General features: G+C 45.8%; 1 protein-coding gene across 1 annotated transcript in view; it reads left to right on the plus strand.

Annotated features, from left to right (window-relative positions):
• TMEM38B (transmembrane protein 38B) overlaps positions 1-23,741 on the plus strand; it is a 68,777-nt gene that overhangs the window by 14,095 nt on the left and 30,941 nt on the right. Inside the window, exon 2 of the mRNA XM_083185014.1 lies at positions 23,052-23,208. Within this exon, the coding sequence (XP_083041140.1) occupies positions 23,052-23,208 (157 nt within the window). The remainder of the gene's footprint in view (positions 1-23,051; positions 23,209-23,741) is intronic.

The raw sequence follows: 23,741 nt of genomic DNA on the forward strand, positions 1-23,741 counted from the left end.
ACTAGAACATATTATTTTGGTTCATTCAATCTTCCTTGTAATTCAGCTATATAATTATCTGCTGAACTGCTACTAGTAGATACATGTTTACATTGAAAATTGATGTTTAAAAAGTTGCCAACAACTTTTATCCTCACTCTAGCAGCTAATTTATGAAATGCAGTAGAACTTTGCAAATTATTATTTACCCAAGGTACAGTACGCCATCCATGTTTCTCATACTCCTTCTTCTGTTGCCATTTAAGGTAGGTGAAAAAAAACTAATTTGCAGGTTGTATAATAAAGAACAGACTGAGCCCAGGGCAAAAATGACTGCATGTCAGAATCATCTGCAGCACTTGATAATAGGAGCCATAGTCAAAAAAAAAATAAAATACATGTTCATACCATATGTAGGTGGTAGTGTAGCTTTACATAGTGTCCTGTGAACATAAATGAACATTGCAATATATTGCAGGCTTCATAGGGGTTGATGCAAAGTGAATGGGTTTTCTTAAATTTCCCATGTGAGAATGCATTTATAATGGGCACCGAGAATGAATGTTAATGTAAACATTTTTTAATAATATCTTTGTGTTCAATGCTTTATGGTGCACAACAAGAATGTATACTTGTGATGCATAACAATGGGAATCATCACACCTTTACACTGGAGTAATTCATTTTAGAATAGAATACTTAGGGCCTTATTTTGGTTCATTCTTTCTGACAAAATCCTTCTTAGATGGGCAAAACCATGTGCACTGCAGGTGGGGCAGGTGTTACTTGTGCAGAGAGAATTAGATTTGGGTGGGGTTTTACTTCAAAGTGAGATCTATATTGCAGTGTAAAAATAAAGCAGTCAGTATTTTCCCTGCACAGAAACAAAATTACTCACCCAAATCTAATTCTCTCTGCACATGTTACATCTGCCCCCCCTGCAGTGCACATGGTTTTGTCCATCTAAGAAGGATTTTGTCAGAAAGAATTAACCAAAATAAGGCCCTTAGTTATTTACGTTTTTATTAGAGACCCTAAACACATCCTGTAACCCTTATTTGTAATCAAAACTCCCTGATCTAAAAATATAGAAATTGACTACGAAATCCTTTTCATCATTAATCACTCAGTTCATGAAATGTTTGAATTCATGGGCACTGTTGGTACATTGTAATCTGTTACAGCTTGGTGTATAGGTCATGAATTACTGACTGCACATTGTTAATCTGTAACTTTAGAGGAGCGATGTCTTTCATTGAATGCTTTAGTAATTCCATGTAGTTTGGTTTCACTGTGATTTTAGTGGGGCATTTACTTTCAGAAACCAGTCATGGTAATACCTGTAGGTTGCTTAATTGCATCAGTACATTTAAAGTCTCTAAACTTTGCTTGTTTAGCCATATAAAGTGTTAGGCTTCATGTTTCACTCTGTGCTTAAGCGTACATCCTTCCCAGACACTACTGTTACAGATTATCTATATTAATAGCTGTGTGCTAAATTTGATCTTCTGTCTTGATTTTTGCATACATGGGGTGAAATAGGGAAAGGATAGTGCAGCAGACCTCATTGGTTCCACCTTTATCAGTGATGTTGAGCAATTCAATTTCAGAATGTTACAATTTAAACTCCTGGCCCAACTGCTTAATGAAGGCCTTAGTGTGCCATGCCACTTATAGTAATTTAGTCCTGCCTAATTTAACTTTCCATATTACTCTTCCAAAAGTAAGAGGCTGTCCTCACCTTTAAGAAGTGGAGAGCTTGTGCCAAGTGATAGGAATGGTATTTGGAAGCATCACAGCAGGGCCTCAACTAGGGTGAAGTGCGGTTAGGGGCTTGCATGTCCCTGGTGCTGAGTGTGATACCACCAATGTAGTGTTCATTCTAGCACCAGCTTTCTTTGAAAACCCATGCAGTTCCTCCTCCCTGCCTGCGGTGTCGCTGTCTGCTGTAGTGTTTCTAGCACAGGTCTGGTTTACATATCAGTGCTAATATACAGACCACACTGTGCTTGAAGCACAACAGCAGACAGCGACACCCCTGGTAAGGAAGAGGATCTGCATGGGTTTTCAAAGATAGCGGGTGCTAGAATGAACACTACCCATGTGTGCATGCAAAGGTGGGGTGGGGGGTGTCCCAGGTGGGGCAGAGCCAAATTGCTGCCTTGCCTCAGGTGTCGAAAATTCTAGTTCCAGACCTGATCACCGTGCACCTTAATCCTAAAATATTTAAATGACTACTCCTACAAAATTGCAGGCTTCAACTTCTGGCTAAATTTATACAGATGCACGTAAAATAGATAATGGCTATTTCCATCCACACTGTAGCAGAATAATCCTGTTTGATGCTGTAGCTAGATTTCATGGCCAAGTCAAACAGAACTAAATGAAAGGGCCAATTAGAGATTACACCAGCAAGGATGAAGTAAGCAGACAATTCCTTGTTATTTTAATTGTAGCCTTTTTTAGATCTACATAATATTTGAAGCTACTTTATGCATTTTTTTTTGTCAAAAACCCATGCATTTAAACACAGGCCAAAGACCTACATATTCACTGAATAAAATGCCATTTCTGGATATAGCATCATCACTTTTTTGTTCTGTGAGTTGTAATGCAGAATCTGTAGGTAGATACATAAGTGTCCAATATCATTTTTTAATAGCCTTATATTTATTAGTATGTTTTTTTGTTGTTGCATAAACCTACAAGAGGAAAGATTATTCCCTACTGGTCTGTTGTCAGTATTTTAAAGGGAGGCTTTACCGAGCAGTGTCTGTAGGATGAGCAAAGTGGAACAGCTGGTTTCATTGTATTTTTAGTATAAAACAGGTGTGAGGGACTCCTAACAATCTCTGTCCAGTCACTGCCCTAACCCAGGTTGGCCAATGAGGAGAGAAGTTGACTGAGGAGAATGTGCTCTCCCATTCTCACTTTGGGGGCTATTCAGACCTGATCACTGTTCTGAGCCCTACTCTGCACAGCCAGAGTAAAATCCCGCAATATTTCCTATAGTTGCAAATCAGACCTGCACAACCATCAGGACTAATTTTGGACCATTCTTCTTTACAAAACTGTTTAATTTCAGGAAATTTCTTGGGATGTCTGGTGTGAATCGTTCTCTCGAGGTCATGCCACAGCATCTAAATCGGATTGAGGTCAGGAATCTGACTGGGCCACTCCAGAATGTGTATTTTCTTCTGTTGAAGCCATTCTGCGTTTGATCTACTTCTGTGTTTTGGATCGTTGTCCTGTTGCATCACCCATGTTCTGCTGAGCTTCAGTTGGTGGACAGATGGCCTTAAGACAGGGCTGGGCAATTGCGGCCCTCCAGATGTTGAGGAACTACACATCCCAGGATGCTTTGCATTAGTTTTGCTATGTGGCCATGCTGTAAACTGATGCAAGGCATGCTGGGATGTGTAGTTCCTCAACATCTGGAGGGCCGCAATTGCCCAGCCCTGCCTTAAGATCTCCTGCAAATTGTCTTGATAAACTTACACCATACTCCGCAGTTGGGATGAGGTTTTGATGTTGGTGTGCTGTGCCTTTTTTTTCTCCACACACAGGGGGTTATTCTGAATGATTTGTTCCCCCGCGCGTTGGCATGTGACGCATACCCTCGTAACCATACGGTGGGTAGGGCCGATTGTCCACACATATTTTGCTAGTAGTGCTGTGGAACATCCAGGTGCTCTTTTGCAAACTTCAAATGTGCAGCAATGTTTTTTTGTGGACAGCAGTGGCTTTCTCCCATGAACTCCATTCTAGTTTAGTATTTTACGTATTGTGCAGTAGATTTTAGCATGGGCTGGAGATTTCTGTAAGTCTTTAGCTGACACTGTATGATTCTTCTTCACCTCATTGAGCATTCTGCATTGTGCTCTTGCAGTTATCTTTACAGGACAGCCACTCCTAGGGAGAGTCCAATTAGTTATTGGAGAAGACCTTGGCCTAGGGATTCATATACTTCAGGACTGGCCAAACCAGTCCTCAAGATCTACCAACGGTCCACATTTTCCATATCACCTCGCTGCAGCACAGCTGTAGTCATTATTAACTGTCACATTTTCAAACATGCTGCATTCATTCCTACTATAGATCCACGGGTTGCCTGGAAAACATCTACTGTTGGTAGATCTTGAGGATAGGTTTGACCCCTGATATACTTTGTCCACCCTGCTCTGTGAATGTTTACATGGTTTGTTTATTAAAAATATGAGAACATATCATTGTTTGTGTGGTATTAGTTTGAGCACACTGTGTTTGTCTATTGTTGTGACTTGGATGAAGATCAGAACACATTTTTTGACCAATTTATGCAGAAATCCAGGTAATTTCAAAGGGTTCACATACTTTTTCTTGCAACTGGTATGCCCCTTTCAGACCGCACTTAAAAACCGGTATTTAGCCTATTTTTAACCATTTTAAAACGGTAATCTGTGCGGTCTGAAAGGTGCACAACCACTTTACAGTTTTAAAAAAGCGTTTTTTTTTTAAAACGGTTAAAAGCAGGGTCCTACCCGTTTCAGACCCGGTATTTTGGCATCAAAATCGGGTCTGAAATGGTATTCGTGACCCAGCCAATGAGCGGACCCAGCGCAGTGAATATTTAATGAGTGCTCATTAAATATTCACTGCACTTCGCCCCCCCGTGCGCCGGTTAACATCCCCCCCCCTTATAAGAAAAGTGACTTTCGGAAAATGGCTGCCCCCATACGAAAGAGTTTTTTTTTAAACAGGTTTCCTTAAACACATTGGGGGGGGCGGGTTGTGTGTGTGTGTTACCCCACGGAGGGGGCGCGCTGGACACCGCACTGGCTTTGACCCTGTATTTGGAAAGCTTCCAAAAACGGGTCTGCCAGTGTGTCAAAAAAACGCCACTTAAACAGTAATATACCATTTAAGAGATGCGGTGTGAAAGGGGTTTTACCTGGCAGACCCGTTTTCAAATACAGGGTCAAAGCCAGTTATGCAGTCTGAAAGCAGCATAAGTGAACAGGAATCTAAGTGCTGCACCTTTGATCTGAGTTTATAGTTATGTTGCAGACAGCGGGTCATTACTGCACACTAAGCATAAGAAGTTTTCGTGTTGTGTATAAGACTTCTCCGAATAACAGTAACCGCACCATTCTTAAGGCAGTATTCAATGAGAATTATCGCCCCCCCGTGCGCCGGTTAACATCCCCCCCCCTTATAAGAAAAGTGACTTTCGGAAAATGGCTGCCCCCATACGAAAGAGTTTTTTTTTAAACAGGTTTCCTTAAACACATTGGGGGGGGCGGGTTGTGTGTGTGTGTGTTACCCCACGGAGGGGGCGCGCTGGACACCGCACTGGCTTTGACCCTGTATTTGGAAAGCTTCCAAAAACGGGTCTGCCAGTGTGTCAAAAAAACGCCACTTAAACAGTAATATACCATTTAAGAGATGCGGTGTGAAAGGGGTTTTACCTGGCAGACCCGTTTTCAAATACAGGGTCAAAGCCAGTTATGCAGTCTGAAAGCAGCATAAGTGAACAGGAATCTAAGTGCTGCACCTTTGATCTGAGTTTATAGTTATGTTGCAGACAGCGGGTCATTACTGCACACTAAGCATAAGAAGTTTTCGTGTTGTGTATAAGACTTCTCCGAATAACAGTAACCGCACCATTCTTAAGGCAGTATTCAATGAGAATTATCGCGATGTCACGACAGTCGCCGTGTTCCGGAGGGCAGAGCATTCGCTGCCAGCCCTCCATGTCTTCAATGCCGCAGGGGCTCGCTGCCCCTGACGGCGATTCTTAACCCCTGCGTCGAATGCCGCAGGGGGACAGCGGCAGGCAGGGAGATGGAAGCCTCCCTGCCTGAGCCGGACACTTTGTGGGAGAGAAGGAGGGCTCCCGGGGACACAGGCAGCAGCTGCCCCCCAGGAGAGCTGGCGGGGTATGCGGGTAGGGAGCCGCTGCACTGCTCCCGCTCGTGCATATGTAATGAGCAGTGTGAAATGAATATATGGATACCTAATGAGTGGCTCTCGGCCCCCTGCTGGCTGTTATGTCTACAAAATTTTTTTTTAAATTAAATATATATTCATGTGCAGTAAGCACATAAAAAAAAAATAGCGTGCCCCGTCAGAAAAAAAATACTGATTTTTTTTTTTTTGCACCAAATAACAATAATAAAAAAAAACCTTTATTTTAAAAGATCACAGTTCAGTTCACCATAAAAAGATGGCGATTGCTACATGGTAACACAAGGTGAAAATCACTTAGAAAGCAATATACGATATTAAATTGTATAAGCACCCTAATGGGTGCTTACAATGCTTAAATGCACCCCCATGCCACCCCCCAAGTATAAACGTGAACCCGAAGCGTGGCGAGCGCAGCGGTACACGTCCTACGACCTTTTCATACCCCCACTATCCACGTCTGCGTGGAGTTGATTTTAAAAAGTGTGGTGAGCGGACGCGGATACCTGTGAAGCCCGCGAGGGGACGCGTGTACCTGTGAAGGTATCCGGGTTCCCTTTGCGGGGCTCGCTGCGCTCGCCATGTTTCTGGCTCGCTGCGCTCGCCACACTTTGTAAGATCATCTCCACGCCGACGTGGATAGTGGGGGTATGAAAAGGTCATAGGACGCGTACCGCCGCCCCTCGCAGGCTCGCTGCGCTCGCCACGCTTCGGGTTCGCGTTTATACTTGGGGGGTGCCGTGGGGGTGCATTTAAGCATTGTAAGCACCCATTAGGGTGCTTATACAATTTATAATCGCTATCCCATTGCATTGTATGGCATTTTATGCTATATACAATGGCATACAACTTTAAAATTGTATGCCATTGTAGAACATCGGCCGATATCGCGTCGCATCACATGCGATATGGTCTGCGATGGGCGCCGTGCTAGTACACAAGTACCCTAATTTTATATAGCACTCAATTCTCTGATAGGACTTGAGATATCTTCCCAGCATTGGCTTACTTGTTACCACTGTAGCCACAGGCTCTGTGTTTGGACATTTTAAACTGCTTCTGTCCTCCCACATACATTGTGGTTTAATAAATCGCTTGCAAAAATGCAGCCATCTGAAGTTTGGCTTCAGAAATGTATTCTTCAGTAAGCAAACTCCAGTAACCGATTGCACTATCTGCACCAGGTGACTGCTTTAGTTGATAAATATGGTTTTCATTTTACTTTACTTGCACACGAATGAGATAAGGCTCTAATTCATACAGTGTTTTTTTTTTCTTTTAGAATACTGAGTACATTTATTTACAAGGTGTTGCATATTTAGTTATGAGGAACTTTGGTATTGTGTACAATTCAATCAATTTGAATCCAAATGATGTAAAAGTGTAGATTGACATGAATCAGTAAATGGTAAGAAATTTTTCTCTTGAGAGAAGGGGAACCTCTCTCAAGAGTCCCGGCGCTAATAGAAAAAAAAATGTATATGCACAAAATATGAAATATAGAAATAAATATGTACACTTGGGTACCTGCTGCTAGTGTGGAGAGTTTGCTAGACTCTAAGAAAGTTTGCTGGGGGCAGGAGTATTGGGGGTACACACCGCGCTATAACCAAGGTAATACATTTGGAAAAAAGAATAATGATCTCACGCTGAGCACAATGAAAAAGGACACGCTGTTGAAATATATAACAATATATATAACAATATTTCTCTAACGTCCATTATGGAATACTGGGGTTCAATACTATGGATAGATATCCTCCGCAGGAGAGACAGGCACATAAGATCTTTCAGTGTGGGTGCACTGGCTCCTCCCCTCTATCCTCCCTCCTCTAGTCAGTTTAGAAAAATGTGCCTCAGGAGAGGCTGCACTTCTAGAAGCTCCAGCGAGATTTTTTAACATTTTGTTTTAGTTTGTTATTTTGGGGCGCTGCTTTTAGACCTAGGCAGCAGTCCTGCTTCGAGGGTGCCAGGGGAAGGGTCAGTCACCGGCCTCTTCAGGCGCAGAGCTGCCCTGCTGCAGGACTTTGTCCTGAGAGAGGTTTCTGTCACCGCACAGCATTGCGCTGGGGCGAGCAGACCTCCCAGCTGCCGCACACCCCTGGCAGGGTCTGAAGACTACAAGTGGTGAGTACTGGTCGGGGTCCCCCACAGGGGGTACCCCGACTTTATGTGCGGCAAGATGGCGGTGACAGTAGCGGCGGACCTCCCGCAGGTACCGCGCGAACACCCCATCTTTTATATATTTGCTGGCAGGTACAGATAGCCACTGGACCACCAGGGCTATGGCAATGTCTGGTTTTTGCATAAAGCACAGATAAGCCTAAAAATGCCAGCTTTTTAATGCTAAAAGCACCAGCTCCGTTTTGGGGGCGGGGCTTAGCTCAGAGTGGGACCAGGCACTGCTAGGCAAGACTTCCTGCATGCCGAGGTAGCCATTACAGCTCCTTATCAGTGGGGTGGATCTGGGATCTTTCTGCCTGCAGCGACAGCAAGTTATAGCACTAATTAACACTTACATTGTGTTTGCCTAGCATATGAATATTGCATAGCACTGTTTTTCTGAAGAATTACTGTGTGTTTTACTGTGAACCAGCTCTCTCCAATCTGTGAGCTCAGGTTACAGGGTGCCCTGGATTCCCAAGTAGCTCTGTTTACCCCACACTGGCTTTCAGATATTAGTCTGTAACACATAGCCAAAGAACACTTACAAATCAGTGTGAGTGTGTGTGTGGTGTGGCTGTGTCCAGCTTCACAATGGTGAAGAAACTGACCTGCATGGTGTGCAGCACCAAGTTTATCCCTGCCTCACAGTCACAGGTTACCTGTGAACCCTGTATGTCTCCACAGCCTAGTGGGACTACCCCTCTGGCTAGTGGTGTGCCCCCACAATATAGTGGGGTGTCACAGGGAGATAATGAGCCTGCATGGGCCAGCAGCATTAAAACGCTGTTAGACTCAGTCTCATCCCAGCTAGCTGCTAATACGAAGCAGACTCAGAGGGTGCAAAAGGATTTAGCCATCCTGTCAGCTAGGGTGGATATCATCACTCCTTTTCCCAGCCAGTCTAGCCAGCCTCAGAAAAGGCCCTTGTCGGCTGTGGCCCCTGATACAGAGAGGATGATATCCTTGATGAGGGGGAGGAGTTGCAGGATCAGGAGCCTGTACAAGAACAGGCACCAGTACATGGCCTTGAGCCTCTTATCAGAGCTATTAGGGAGGTCTTAGAGCTCCCTCTGGAGGAAGTCACGGAGGGTGACTCTTTCTTTATGACACAGAAAAAGCAGTCTGTGTGTTTCCCAGAGCAGGCGGAACTAGAGGGTGTTTTCAAAAACGCCCGGAAAAACCCTGAGAAGAGGTTCCAGCTCACAAAGAGGTTCGCAAATGCGTACCCTTTTGAACCTACAGGTAGAAAATTGTGGGAGGAGCCTCCCGTTGTGGACTCCTCAGTTTCACGCCTTTCTAAAAAGGTGTTACTACCGGTCACGGGTGTTTCCAGCATTAAGGACGGGGCTGACAGGAGACCACTCTCAAGTCCATGTATACGGCTAGTGGGGCCTCTCAACGTCCCGTACTGGCCAGTTGTTGGATGGCTAAGGCCATTCACACGTGGTCCACCCAGATCCAGGAAGGTTTGCTGGGGGACATGTCGGTGGCACAGATAGGTGAAAATCTGCGTCACATTCAGGACACATAAATGCCCGCAACTCTGCAATGGCGGTCTCAGCCCGGAGGGCCCTGTGGGTGGCGGACGTGGACTCCAAATGCAGCGTGGAAAGTATCCCCTTCTCAGGGGAGATGCTTTTTGGGAGTGAGCTGGATGAGTGGATCTCCAAGGCTACGGCTGGTAAGTCCACTTTTCTTCCATCAGCCCCTCCTGCGCCAAAATGTCCATTTACCTTGCCTACCCAGCAGTCCTTTCGCGGGACTCGGTTCCGCTCCAGGGCTAGAGGTGCGTCCAATACCAACAGAGGTGGACGGGGTAAGTTCAGGAAACCTAACCCCTCTGTCACACAGGACCGTGCTGCCACTGCAGCTGCCTCCAAGCCGTCAGCATGACGGGATCTCCCCACCACGGGATCCTCTAGAGGTGGGGGGTCATCTGTCGTACTTCAGCCAGGTGTGGGATGCCTCGTGCCTAGATTCCTGGGCCAGGACTCTTATTTCGCAGGGCTACAGGCTGGAGTTCGACAGAGCGCCTCCCAGAAGGTTCTTCAAGTCGGCCTTCCCCGCAGCAGCGGAGGACCGGATTCTCCTACAAGGGGCAATCCAGGGACTGCTCCAGTCCAGGGTAATCCTGCCAGTTCCAGGGCAGGAGCAGGGGCAGGGTTACTACTCGAACCTCTTCCTGGTGCCCAAGCCAGATGGGTCATTGAGGCCCATTCTGAACCTGAAGGATTTGAACCCGTACCTGCGGGTGTTCAAATTCAGAATGGAGTCCCTCCATTCGGTCATCGCCAGTCTCGAGCCAGGGGAGTTCCTGGCTTCCATAGACGTCAAGGACGCCTATCTACACGTCCCCATTTGGCCCCCACACCAAATGTTTCTGAGGTTTGCGCTGGGAAGGGAACATTATCAGTTCTGGGTGTTGCCCTTCGGCCTGTCCACGGCTCCGCGCATCTTCACGGAGATCATGGCGGAGATGATGTCCCTTCTACGGCAGCATCGGGTGAATGTCATCCCGTACCTCGACGACCTGCTGATCAAGGCAGGGTCGGCAGGAGCCTGTTGCAGTGCTATTCAGCTGACCAGGAGGATCCTCTCGGACCACGGGTGGATTTTGCACCTGAAGAAATCATACCTGGTCCCAAGTCAAAGGATGCTGTTCCTGGGCATGATCCTGGACACAGCAGAACAGAAGGTACTCCTTCCACCGGAGAAGGTGGCTGCAATCCAGCAACTGGTGGTAGAGGTGTTGGCGGGCCCACAGGTGTCGGTTCACCTCTGCTTGAGGCTGATGGGCAAGATGGTGGCCTCCTTCGAGGCCATACAGTATGCCAGAATTTACTCAAGGACATTCCAGCTGGATATCCTGACGGAGTGGTCGGGGTGCCCCAGCCAGATGCGCAGGCTGATAACACTCTCTGCAACCACAAGGCTGTCGCTCCAATGGTGGTTGGAGTCGACAAATATACTGGCCGGCCGTTCCTTTCAAATCCAGGATTGGCTTCTGTTGACCACGGATGCCAGCCTGAGAGGATGTGGGGCCGTGGTTCAGGGTGTCCATCTTCAGGGCAGATGGTCCCTCTTGGAAGCCAAGCTCCATATCAACAGGCTGGAATTGAAGGCGGTTTACTACTCCCTGTTGAAGGCTGCTCCTCTGCTCCAGGGCAGGGCTGTGCAGGTGCAGTCCGACAATGCGACCACGGTTGCCTACATAAACATGCAGGGTGGAACGAGGAGCATGCCGTGCATGAGAGAAGCTGCCAGGATCATCTCTTGGACGGAGCAAAACGTTCTGGCATTGTCCGCCATATTCATACCGGGAGTGGGCAACTGGGAGGCGGAGTTTCTCAGCCACCACGACCTCCATCCCGGGGAATGGGAACCTCAAAGGCCTCTCAAAGAAACCACAAGGTAACCAGGTACTGCTCTCGGACAAGGGATCCTTGTGCGGAGGCAGTGGATGCACTAACTTGGCCTTGGGAATACCGGCTGGTATATCTCATTCCTCCGTTACCACTACTGGCGAAAGTGTTTAAAAAGAATAAGACACCAAGGAGCAGAGGCAATCCGGGTGGCACCAGATTGGCCTCGGCGAGCCTGGTTCGGGGATCTTCAGGCCATGCTGGTGGAAGACCCTTGGCGTCTGCCCCTCAGAGAAGACCTTCTTCTTCAAGGGACGTTCGGTTACCAGGACTTGCCTCGGCTTCGTTTAACAGCCTGGAGGTTGAGCGGCAGATCCTGAGGCGCAAGGGTTTGGATTCCTCGGTCATAACAACCATGACCCAAGCCAGAAAACTGGTAACGGCCTCCCATTATCACCACATTTGGAGGAGATATGTGGCCTTGTGTGAGGGAAATGCCCTATCACCTGCGGATTTTAAACTGGGTAACTTCTTGCGGTTCCTGCAAGCAGGTTTGGACTTGGGGCTCCGGCTGGGGTCCTTAAAGGTCCAGGTATCGGCCCTGTCGGTGTTTTTTCAGAGAAAACTGGCATCCTTACCTGAGGTCCAGACTTTTCTTCAGGGGGTGTTAAGAATTCAACCCCCTTTTGTGCCGCCCACTGCGCCATGGGACTTGGATGTAGTCTTATCTTTTTTGCAGTCATCCTGGTTCGATCCATTAGATCAGGCAGATTTGCGGTTTCTGACATGGAAGACTGTGGTCCTGCTGGCCTTGGCTTCGGCCAGGAGGGTGTCCGAACTTGGGGCCCTTTCTTGCAAGAGCCCTTGCTTGATTTTTCACGGCGACAGGGCGGAACTGAGGACTAGGCCGCAATTCTTGCCTAAGGTTGTGTCGGCTTTCCATCTAAAGCAACCGATTGTGGTCCCGTCCAGTTTGGCTCATCCAGGGATTCCGGCATCCCTGGATGTTGTTCAGGCCCTGAGGGTCTATGTGAGGCAAACCTCTTGGTTCAGGAAGACGGATGGTCTGTTTGTGCTTTACGATGCACAGAAGAAGGGTGCTCCTGCATCAAAGCAGACTATTGCCCGTTGGATACCACGATCCAACAAGCCTATGGGATGGCTGGATTGACTATTCCATCCTCATTAAAGGCTCATTCGACAAGGTCTGTAGGGACTTCCTGGGCGGCTGCTCGAGGAGTCTCGGCCTTACAGCTTTGCAGAGCTGCTACTTGGTCGGGGCAGCATACGTTTGTAAAGTTCTACAAATTTGATGCCCTGGCCAGGGAGGATTCCCAGTTCGGGCAAGCGGTGTTACAGCAGTCTCCGCACGTTCCCGCCCGTTCTGATGGCTTTGGGACCTCCCATAGTATTGAACCCCAGTATTCCAAAATGGACGTTAGAGAAAATAGGATTTTAATATACCTACCGGTAAATCCTTTTCTCGTAGTCCATATGGAATACTGGGCGCCCACCTCAGTGCGGAATTTTCTGCTGCAGGTAATACCTTGCTTTCTTGGGCTTGTTGCCTTGTTAAAGGTTAACGTTCTTGTATTGGCTGGTTGCCTTTTTGAACGAGTGACGTTCTAATATTGGCTTGTTGCCATATATGTATATATATACAGATATATATTTATTAAATATTTCAGTTATGGTTTTTACCATAGGTTATTATTATAGGTTTCTTCACCTATTTTGTTATTTTTGTGATGGTGTGCTGGTATGAATCTCACCACATTTACTCGCTTACTCCTCATATACTTTTGCTCTCCTTCGGCACAGTTTTTCATTAACTGACTAGTGGAGGGAGGATAGAGGGGAGGAGCCAGTGCACCCACACTGAAAGATCTTATGTGCCTGTCTCTCCTGCGGAGGATCTCTATCCATAGTATTGAACCCCAGTATTCCATATGGACTACGAGAAAAGGATTTACCGGTAGGTATATTAAAATCCTATTATTTCTCTGCATCTTCACCTGGGGGTGGGGACTTTTCTCTTTCAATGGTCCTGGTGACACAGCTTCACATTGGGATGTAGGAGGGTCCGCAGGAGCCAGGCACCTATCCTAAAGCTTTTGGTGGGTAGGCTCCTCCCCTACTGCATCCCAGACTCCTCAGTTTGTGTAAGGTGCCCACTGGAGTGGGTGCTATTCTAAAGGGCTGCCGGAGCAGCCGAAGGAGTAGAGTTAGTTAGGGTTTTTATTATTTTATTAACTTTTACACTAGCTAGGTAGGCACAGTGTGAGGATTCTCATTAGTGAATCCTCACACTGCTAGCGCAGCAGGAGCTGACAGAAGTGCGTCCTGTCAGCTCACTGTGCACATGGGAGACGCTGTCTGGCCTCCCTGTGCAGCGCTTACAGCTTCTTTTAAGAAGCTGCCTGGGCTCCGGAGCGCTCTGAAACCGGCTTCACGCTAGGTGGGGATCATGGGGGACAGGCGCTCCGTGATGGCGGCGGCCATTTTATGCGGAGCTTACACACTGAGCTCCTGATATGAGAGGACAGCAGTGTTGTGACAGGCATGTTCCGAGTGGTCCCTAGCTGAGGGGGAGATACTGGAACTAGGAGATCCTACAATGGGAGCGGCTGTCTGGGGGTAGTTGGCGGCAAAAGTCACAGACCCCGCAGCAGCAGGGACTTGGTCCCTTCCCTCACTCTGTTTTGGCGCCATTCAGAACGCTTGCAGCGGAGCTGAGCTGGCTTACAGATCCTGACAGAGTGATTGGATTTCCTGGGCATCGCTTTCCCCATTCTGAAGACTACAGAAAGCTAAGTGAACTGAGTATATTGGTTCTGTATATAACTGTACATTTAATGCTGTGACTGTGTTAATTGAGAACATCATGTCTGAGCAACAGTCTGTGGTTTTGGGGGAGGGAGCCTTAAATGCATTGAGCGCTTGCAGTGGTTGTACACTGAGATTTGTCCCTGAGCAGATAAGGGGGGCTTATGTATTTATTGCGCTGCTGTGAAACCCATGGGGAGTGAACCCCAGAGGGTAGTGCATCGGAACTTGCGTGGGCTAAGCCCTGGGCAGGTCTGAAAATGCTTTGGTGCATTACTGGACAGGCAGAGTGATGGCTGGTAACTTCCCTAGACCATTGCCATTCTCTCAGCAGTCCCCTAGCTCTGTGCCTCGGACCCAGACAGATCCTGATTTATTACAGGTCATGCAGGATACTGCTATGGGAATCAGCAGGTTTAAATTACTTGTTGGACAAGTTTTATGGTTATTCTGTGGGGACCCCTAAAAGGTCTTATTCAGTGCCATTATTAGCTGCTGATGAGGAAGGAGAGTACACAGACATACCAATCAGGGTGATGTTTCTGAAGAGTCCTCAGCCTCAGGGGTAGAGGATTTTATTACTGCTGTTAAACAGGCATTAAATTTGTCTGTGAAGGATAAACTCCTGCAAAGGTTGTTTTTTATGAGACAGCGTAAAGAAACTGATATCTCCCTGCAAAGGGGCCTGGAAAACCCCTGATAAAAGGCTTCAGATACTTAAAAGATTTCTAAGCCTGTACCCCATGCCTGAGGCGCATGCTGACCTCTGGAAAAAAGTCCCAGTGGTAGATGCTTCTGTGGCACGTGTATCAAAGCCACAGGTGGAGCCACTGTGCTACCAGTACAAGGGGTAGCAGCGTTTAAGGACCCCGTAGACAAAAAGCTGGAGGGTAACCTCAAAGCAATATTTGAAGGGGTGGGATACACCCTACGCCCTCTGATTGCTTCAGCCTGGGTCTCTAAGGCCATGATCGTGTGGGCCAGAAATTTGTGCACTATTTTACACGCTGACCCTTGTGTGTTATTGCTTGCAGAGAAGCTTAAAAACGGCTGCAGAGCATGTATTGGAGTCTGAGAGGAAGCTCTCAAAATGGCTGCCAGAGTTTCCACAGTGTCTGTAAATGCCAGGAGAGTGCTCTGGCTTAAGGCTTGGGAGGCAGATAATGTGTCTAAGAAAGCCTTAGAGGCATTAGCTTTTAAAGGAAAGCTGTTATTTGCTTCTGAACTGGAAGAGATTATTAAGCAGGCCACAGGTGGCAAAAGTACTTTCCTGCCAGTCCCTGCAGCCAAGCAGACATCAAGGTTTTCTGCTTTCAGGCCGGCCTTGCGGCCCTCCCTTAGAGGAGGTGCGTCTTTTCGAGGGCAGCCCTTCAGGGGAAAGGTCCTAAAGTCTAAATTTGGTTCCTTTCATAAGAAACCAAACACAAAAGGAGAGGACAAACCCTCTGCATGACTGCCAAGGGTTTTGCCCGGCGGTGGTCAAGATGGGGGGACCTCTGACACTGTTCAAAGACGCATGGGCATTGTTAGACCGGGATTCTTGGGTGTTAGAAATTATAACCCAGGGTTACAGAATTCCCTTCAAAGGTCTTCTTCCAAGAAGATTCATTCCCACGCCAATACCAAAAGGGGCTCGGCTCCGTACAGCTCCCTTGGGAGCGGCTCATTCTCTTTTAGAGAAGGGTGTGGTGATCCCGGTCCCCAGAGCGGAGTGGAAAAAAGGCTTTTATTCCACTCTGTGTCTGGTGTCCAAGCCAGATGGGTCTTTCAGACCGATTCTCAATTTAAAGTCGTTAATTATCCATTTGTGGGTAGACCATTACAAAATGGAGTCTCTACGGTCAGTGCTGTTAAGCCTGGACCAGGGAGAATTTTTGGCGTTCATGGATGTCCAGGACGCGTACCTTCATGTTCCTGTTCACCCAGGACATCAGGCTCTATTGAGATAGGAGACCATGCACTTGCAATTCCAGGCGTTGCACTTCGGCCTGGCCACAGCACCAAGGGTATTCACCAAGATAATGTCTGTAATGGCGGCTGTGCTTCGACTGAGGGGAATCACGGTGATCCCATATTTGGACGACCTGCTGTTCAGAGCGGAGTCAGCAGACATGTTGAAGAGTCACTTGGCAGAAGCCATCGGGTTTTTGGCAGGCTCACGGCTGGCTTTTAAACTTACAAAAGTCTCAGTTGGTGCCGTCACAGAGACTCCAATTCTTGGGGGTCATTCTGGTTACCCATCTACATCGGGTATTTTTACCGGAGGCAAAGGCCAGGGATCTGGTTGCCTTAGTCCAGGAGATTCTCAGCTCTCGGAGCACATCAGTATGGAGGTGCCTCAAGCTGCTGGGGAAGATGGTGGCGTCTTTCGAGACGCGGCAGTTTGCCAGGTTCCACTCTCGGGTGTTCCAGTGGAATATTTTGACGGCTTGGTCAGGAAACACACAGACCATGAAATCCGAACAGATAGTGCTGTCTTCGGAAACTCGAGCCTCCCTGAAATGGTGGACAGACGTGGACTCCCTTCAGTGGGGTCGGTCACTGCAGTCCTGGAGCTGGCTGGTAGTCACTACCGACGCCAGTCTCAGGGGCTGGGGGGGCAGTAGTCTTGGACCTGCGTCTGCAGGGCTTGTGGACTCCAGAGGAATCTGCCTTACCGATCAACATCTTGGAACTGAGAGCTGTGTAGAAAGTGATTTCTCTAGCGGGAGACAGGTTGCAGAGGCTCCCTTTAAGGATTCAGACTGACAACGCCACAGCTGTGGCGTATCTGAATCACCAGGGAGGCACACGCAGCAAACTGGCCATGTGGGAGGTGTCCAGAATCCTCTTGTGGGCGGAACAGTATGTTCCAGCCTTATCAGCTATATTCATACCAGGAGTGGAGAATATAGAGGCAGACTTCCTGAGCAGGGAGGAGCTGAAGGATGGGGAATGGAGCCTAAATCCTCAGATATTTCATCAAATTACATTGAAGTGGGGAACCCCGGATGTGGACCTGATGGCATCCAGATTCAACCATCAGGTGTCCAGGTTTTATGCCAGGACGAGGGACCCACTGGCAGAAGCAGTGGATGCCATGACTATCCCCTGGGAGGGGAATCTTCTTTATGTTTTTCCGCTAGTCCCAATGCTGGCGAGAGTGTTGAAAAGGATACAGGCCCAGGCAATTCCAGTGATTTTAGTGGCCCCAGATTGGCAAAGGAGGTCCTGGTACTCGAGGCTTCAGAGATTGTCTGTGGACTCGTGGCGTCTACCTCTGAGGTCAGACTTTCTAAAACAAGGACCGTCCAACCATCTGGATTCAGCTCGATTAATTTTGACGGCCTGGTTGTTGAAACCGCCATTTTGAGGAATAAAGGATTCTCAGAGGCAGTGATTAACACAATAATTAAAGCCATAAAGTCAGTGTCTTCTGCAAATTACTATAGGGTCTGGAAGACCTATATTCGATGGTGTGAAAGACAGAAGTCATACACATCACGCTTTAAATTGGCAAAATTGTTGGAGGTTTTGCAGGTTGGCTTTTCCTCCAGGTTAAGCTTTCAGTCACTCAAAGTACAGATCTCGGCCTTGTCAATTTACTTCCAAAGAAGGATTGCATTGTTAACGGGAGTACAGAACTTCCTGCAGGGGGTGTCTCGATTGAAACCTCCCTACAAGCAACCAGTAGCACCATGGGATTTATCTCTGGTTCTGGAGTGCCTTCAAAAGGCACCTTTTGAACATTACGGTCGGCTGACCTTAGATTCCTTACATGGAAACTGGTATTTTTGTTGGCAGTGGCGTCTGCAAAAAGAGTATCGGAGTTGGGAGCCTTGTCCTGCAAGGCTCCCTTCCTTATATTTCATGATGATAGGGTGGTCCTTCGGACAGTACTCCAATTTTTACCAAAAGTAGTCTCTGCTTTTCATCTAAATCAGGAGTTAGTTCTGCCTGTTTCAACCCCCAGAGGGTTCAAGGAAAAGGGACAAATTGAGGAATTGGATGTTGTGCGCGCCTTGCGCATTTATGTGGACAGAGTTAAAAGTGTCAGAAAGACTGATACTTTGCTTGTTTTGTATGATGTGCATAATAATGGTTGGCCTGCTTCTAAGCAGACCGTTGCTAGGTGGTTGCGCTCTATTATAGCGTTTGTATATACTAAAGTTGGTAGGCCTGTGCCAGCCAGAAATAATGCGCATACCACCAGATCAGTCACCACCTCTTGGGCGGTTCGACGTGGGGCAACAGCTGAGCAGGTTTGCAGGGCTGCCACTTGGTCTTCTGTTCATACTTTTGCCAAATCCGATAGGTTCCATGAGTTCGCGTCGGTGGACGCATCATTCGGGCGAGCAGTGATGAGAACTGCAGACCTGAGCGTACCCACCCAAAAGGACCGGCTCTGGAACGTCCCAATGTGAAGCTGTGTCACCAGGACCATTGAAAGAGAAAAAGGGATTTTTGTAAGAACTTACCGTTCGAATCCCTTTCTCTGATATGGTCCTGGTGACACAGCGATCCCTCCCTTACGCTCAGTAAGTATGCCAGTGTTCATGATGTTTCATGTTATAATTGGTTGAAAAAGTTAAATTTAAAAATGTGCATATAATATGTGCAGGCGTTGTACTGAGTTAATGTATTCCAGTGGCTTTGAAAGATTGAACTGAGGAGTCTGGGATGCAGTAGGGGAGGAGCCTACCCTCCAAAAGCTTTAGGATAGGTGCCTGGCTCCTGCGGACCCTCCTACATCCCAATGTGAAGCTGTGTCACCAGGACCATATCAGAGAAAGGGATTCGAACGGTAAGTTCTTACAAAAATCCCTTTTTAAACTATTTTACATGGCTGCGGCCAATCCAGGACTTCAGAGTCTTCAGAAGCTCTTCTCTGCTCCTCCTATGCCATTGGGCTGCCTGCTCTATTTCTCTTGATGGATAACATAGCCAGTCCAAGGGGGCAGGGAGATGACTCAATGGCCTGTCCAGGCCGAAGAAGCCTCCTTGCTGAGCGAGGTGCTTAAGCACAGATCGCTCAGCACAAATGCGAACACCTGCGATGTGTGATGAGCAGGATTTTACCTATGTGTATAGGCCAGACCCTGTGATCTAAGCAGGATAGACAGATATATATAACTCAACATAAAGTTAAATGATGCTGTCACCAAGTACAACTGTGGGTGGGACGGCGGCACTCGCACTCAAAAATGACAGCAGGCAAATGTATCACCAACGTAGCCATGGAGCTCTGAAACGTTGGTGATACATTTGCCTGCTGTCATTTTTGAGTACGAGTGCCACCGTCCCACCCACATATTATAATATAATATATGACACTGGCTATCTCTGCGGGCGATGGCTACATGCGGAACCTCACATTGCTATAGGGCATGGGTCTTCAACTTATGGCCCTCCAGATGTTGTGAAACTTCATGTTCCAACATGCATTGCCACATTTTTTCCTATAACAGCATGCTAAAACTGTCAGGGCATGCTGGGACATGTAGTTCCACAACATCTGGAGGGCCACAGGTTGAAGACCTGTGCTATAGGGTGTACACACAGAACGATCCGTGCTTCATTTCTAAGAAATGGTGCTTAAATCGCCCCCTGTATGCGCACCTTAAGTCTGTTTTGTTTTTTATGTACTTTATGAACACTTGTGGTGACAAATAAAACATTATAATACTATGTATGATTACTGTTTTATTAACAACAATTGACTCTTCTAATTATTAAATTATTATTGATAAAAGTTTGGTTCACCATTTTATTAGACTGAAAAAATGTCATGACTGCTAACTCTGTGCTTAAGACTAATGTTAATTATGCTAAATATAAATCTCTTATGAGAAGAACAGGTGGTCCTAGTCTTATAACTACTAGGATTCAACTGACATTCGTTTGCATTCCTTATGGTTTTAAGCCTCACATTGATTAATAGACATGTACTGTACTCTGCCTTAAAATAGGTCAGAGGCTTTGGCATAGAAATATATTTGCTCAACACAGTTCTGTAAATTACTCCTGGTCACCAATTATATGCTTTTCATTTCCTCCCAATATATTATGTTGCAAAATACCATTATTAATATCACTTGAATATGGTCACTATCTATATTTTTCTTTTGTACGCCTTCATTTATTTTAGTAAAGTTAAGATGACTGCTTAAATAGTTGTGGCAAAACATGAAATAAGCCACCAACCATTAATGCTAATATATTTTAGGTGACATATTTACTAGTATTCTTGGCAACCACTGTACATTACTTTTTCAGTCGTAGAATAGGAGTGCCCTTGAAAGGTATATGCCGCTTGGCTTAATACCTTGGCCGCCCGGTTGACTGTTATGCTCACACTTGTTCTTTTAAACCCAAATGTATGTGAGCAGTATTACATTAGTAAAGTACATTTATCTTTCGCTAATTGTGGGCTTCTCTGGTTTTAATTAATTAATTAATGGGATTTATATAGTTAAATCCCATTAATTAATAAACCAATGGACAAACGTAAAGTAAGTGACGCTATAGTAATACCCTTATGGCGGTATCTTTCGCAATAACAATGTACTTACACAAACCTTAATAAATAAATATATATATCTATATCTCAAGGAGTGTCTCCAACGCTCTGTCAGCTCTCAGTAATAATTTAGACAAGACTGTTAGGTATATTTAGATCAGGGGTCCAAACCAATAACCATATGTATTTAGTCCCTAGCGGACACACAGGGGTAACAAAATAGTACAGTATTACAAAATACACACCATAGATATAAACTTATGTAATATTAACTAAACAAGGGAAACAAACATACAATCTACTATAATACAACCACATCAATACAAAGAATAACAGTTACCATCTTAGCTAGCAGCACCGTCCCAGACCAGGAAACTGTATTCAAGGTTTCAATAGACCAGTGATTTTCAACCTTTTTCCCTTGCGGCACACTAAATACAATTTTAAATTGCCAAGGCACACCATGAGATCCCCACAGGGCAAAACACATTGGCCCCCACAGGAAAAAAACAAACCTATTGGCCCCCATATAAAATAAATCACACTGGTCCCCACAGGTAACAAAAATAAAATACATTGGCTCTTTACATGAAAAGAAAAGACCAGTAAATAACAGTTGAACTGGTGGTGGCTGTAAACTGGTTTGGGCATCTATATATCTGGGGGCACACTTGAGATCAGCTCAAGGCACACTAGTGTGCCAAGGCACAGTGGTTGAAAAACACTGCAATAGACAATAGGGTCTTAAAGGTCTTCCATTGGTCAAGGGGTCATCTTTCACCTCTTCTGATTGGCACAGTAAGAATGCACAGCTGGATCTTTGTTCTAGGCTTGTTATAATGTCTTGGGCAGTTCAAACTGGTCACTATGTCTTCTTTCCTCATGGCAATACATATATGTTTCATATGGTCCATAATTTGTAACTGATATATGCTGCTGTCTTCAATCAAACACCGGAATGCTGCGAGTGAGACGCTAATCATACAGTTACAGTACCAAACATGAAGGGGAAGAATGTGTTTTAACATTACACAATGTGTAGTGCTATTTTAAGCTAAATGACTATATTTTATCATCTGTAGATGTGAGTATAAACTATTTGTATCATTATGGCTGCAATTAACAATCACATATTCTGCTCTCCCTCGTACGCCCTTTACGTAAATATGCGAACATAAATGGCGGCCATAATATTCTAATGCATTTCAACTTTAACAATAATACTGTTAATTGCAGAGTACAGGAATCATGTTGGTAATTTTATTGCACACAATGGGCCTGATTCAGCTTAGATTGTATATGTTAAGCAATGCAAATGTAGGAGGCAGTGCATACCATCCACTGCCTGCATTTGTGATTGCATGAAACTGCTATCGCAGTACAAGAGGAACATTGTGACCATTGGTTGCTGTGTCCCTCCCTCTGCTAATGCAGCCTGAGTAAGTCTAACCCTACTTAGGCTGTCTATTGTGGACCAGTTTGCGTGGCCAAGGAAACTGCGTCTTGTGGCGCTGTCCTTGGTCCAGGCCACGCCTGCAAAACGGGGACAATATGCCCCTGCTATTGGCCACCCCCTTCTCTTAGCCCTCCTAAGGGATGCCTCTGACTGTCAGTGTTTGCTGTTCTGCGTGGTGATTGCAGGACCCCTCAACCTGAATTAGCCCCAGTGTCCGGTTTATGCATCTGCGCACATCTTTGTAAGGAGGTGGATCACTTGTGGGTGCTCAACCCCTGGACCAAAGACCATTGTTGATGATGATCATACTCTGTTAATAAGGTCCCCATAATGATAAATTCACAGGAACCCAATGCCTCCTTTGGAGGATAGCTAATATTTTGTTGTTAGTCCATAATCGGTGAAGCACAACGAGAAATCCACAGAAGATTCATTGATATCTTGTTAGGATTCAATTTTACACAAATGGATAAAAAAGCAGTTCATTAACGCTTTTCGTATTTTAAATACTTCTTTAGGGGTTTCTCTAAGACGACAGATTTACAATTAATATATTTAATTTAACAAAGTATAAAAAGTTTAAAGGATTCCAATAAGGACCTGTGGAAGTTTTTGAAGAAGCTATGTCATGGCTAAAGAACATAGAAGTATGAAGTACACCCAATAATATGGTGAATAGGATTTGAAAAAAGGAAGGAAGGTGATGTGAACAGGTGGTTCAGTTCATTAATCGTCAATCTTTGTAATATTTCTACAGCTAATATTAAACGCTTGTTTTGACTTACTTAAGACTACTATTACCTTTTTATTATTGTAGGAGCTGTTGCTGTGGCATCTCGAAGCCCTATGGCCTCCTGGTTCAGTGCCATGCTATGCTGCTTTGGTGGAGGAATTTTATCTTCTGTAATGCTCGCTGAGCCTCCCGTGGCTGTCCTTTCCAACAGCACTAACATTATTTTTGCATCTGTTATTTGGTAAGTTCTATTGGTATGCTGACTTACAGGTATGTCGATTCTAAAAAAGGTACTGTTATTTTGCACTCAAATTGTATTTGTAATGCTTGCTGATTTCACGGCCAATTGAACAAAGAAACAAAACTTTAATCATAAACAATTCCATACAAAATTAAACACTCCCCTTTCCCTGTAGTAATGCTAACAATTATTATTATGCTTATTTATTAGGCACCGCAAGTGTTTTCATATAGACAATTAAGTAAAATACAGAGAACATATAGAAATATTAATGTAGGGCAAAGGGGCGAGGACCCTGCTCAAACAAGCTTAGAAGATATAAGGCAGGGGTATTCAACAAGTGACCTATGTTTCTGTGGGAATACACACTCCAGCATGTCCTACCACAGTTTTGCTATAAGGGAATGCTAAAACTGTGTCGGCCATGCTGGGATGTATAGTAAAATAGTAGCCTGAGGCCCACGTGTTATATCCATACTTAATGGGGCCTATAGATGTAGCCACACTCATCGTGGCTGTGTTGTGGGTGCACA

This window comes from Crinia signifera, chromosome 1, assembly GCF_055691185.1.
Source record: "Crinia signifera chromosome 1, ASM5569118v1, whole genome shotgun sequence".
NCBI lineage: Eukaryota > Metazoa > Chordata > Amphibia > Anura > Myobatrachidae > Crinia > Crinia signifera.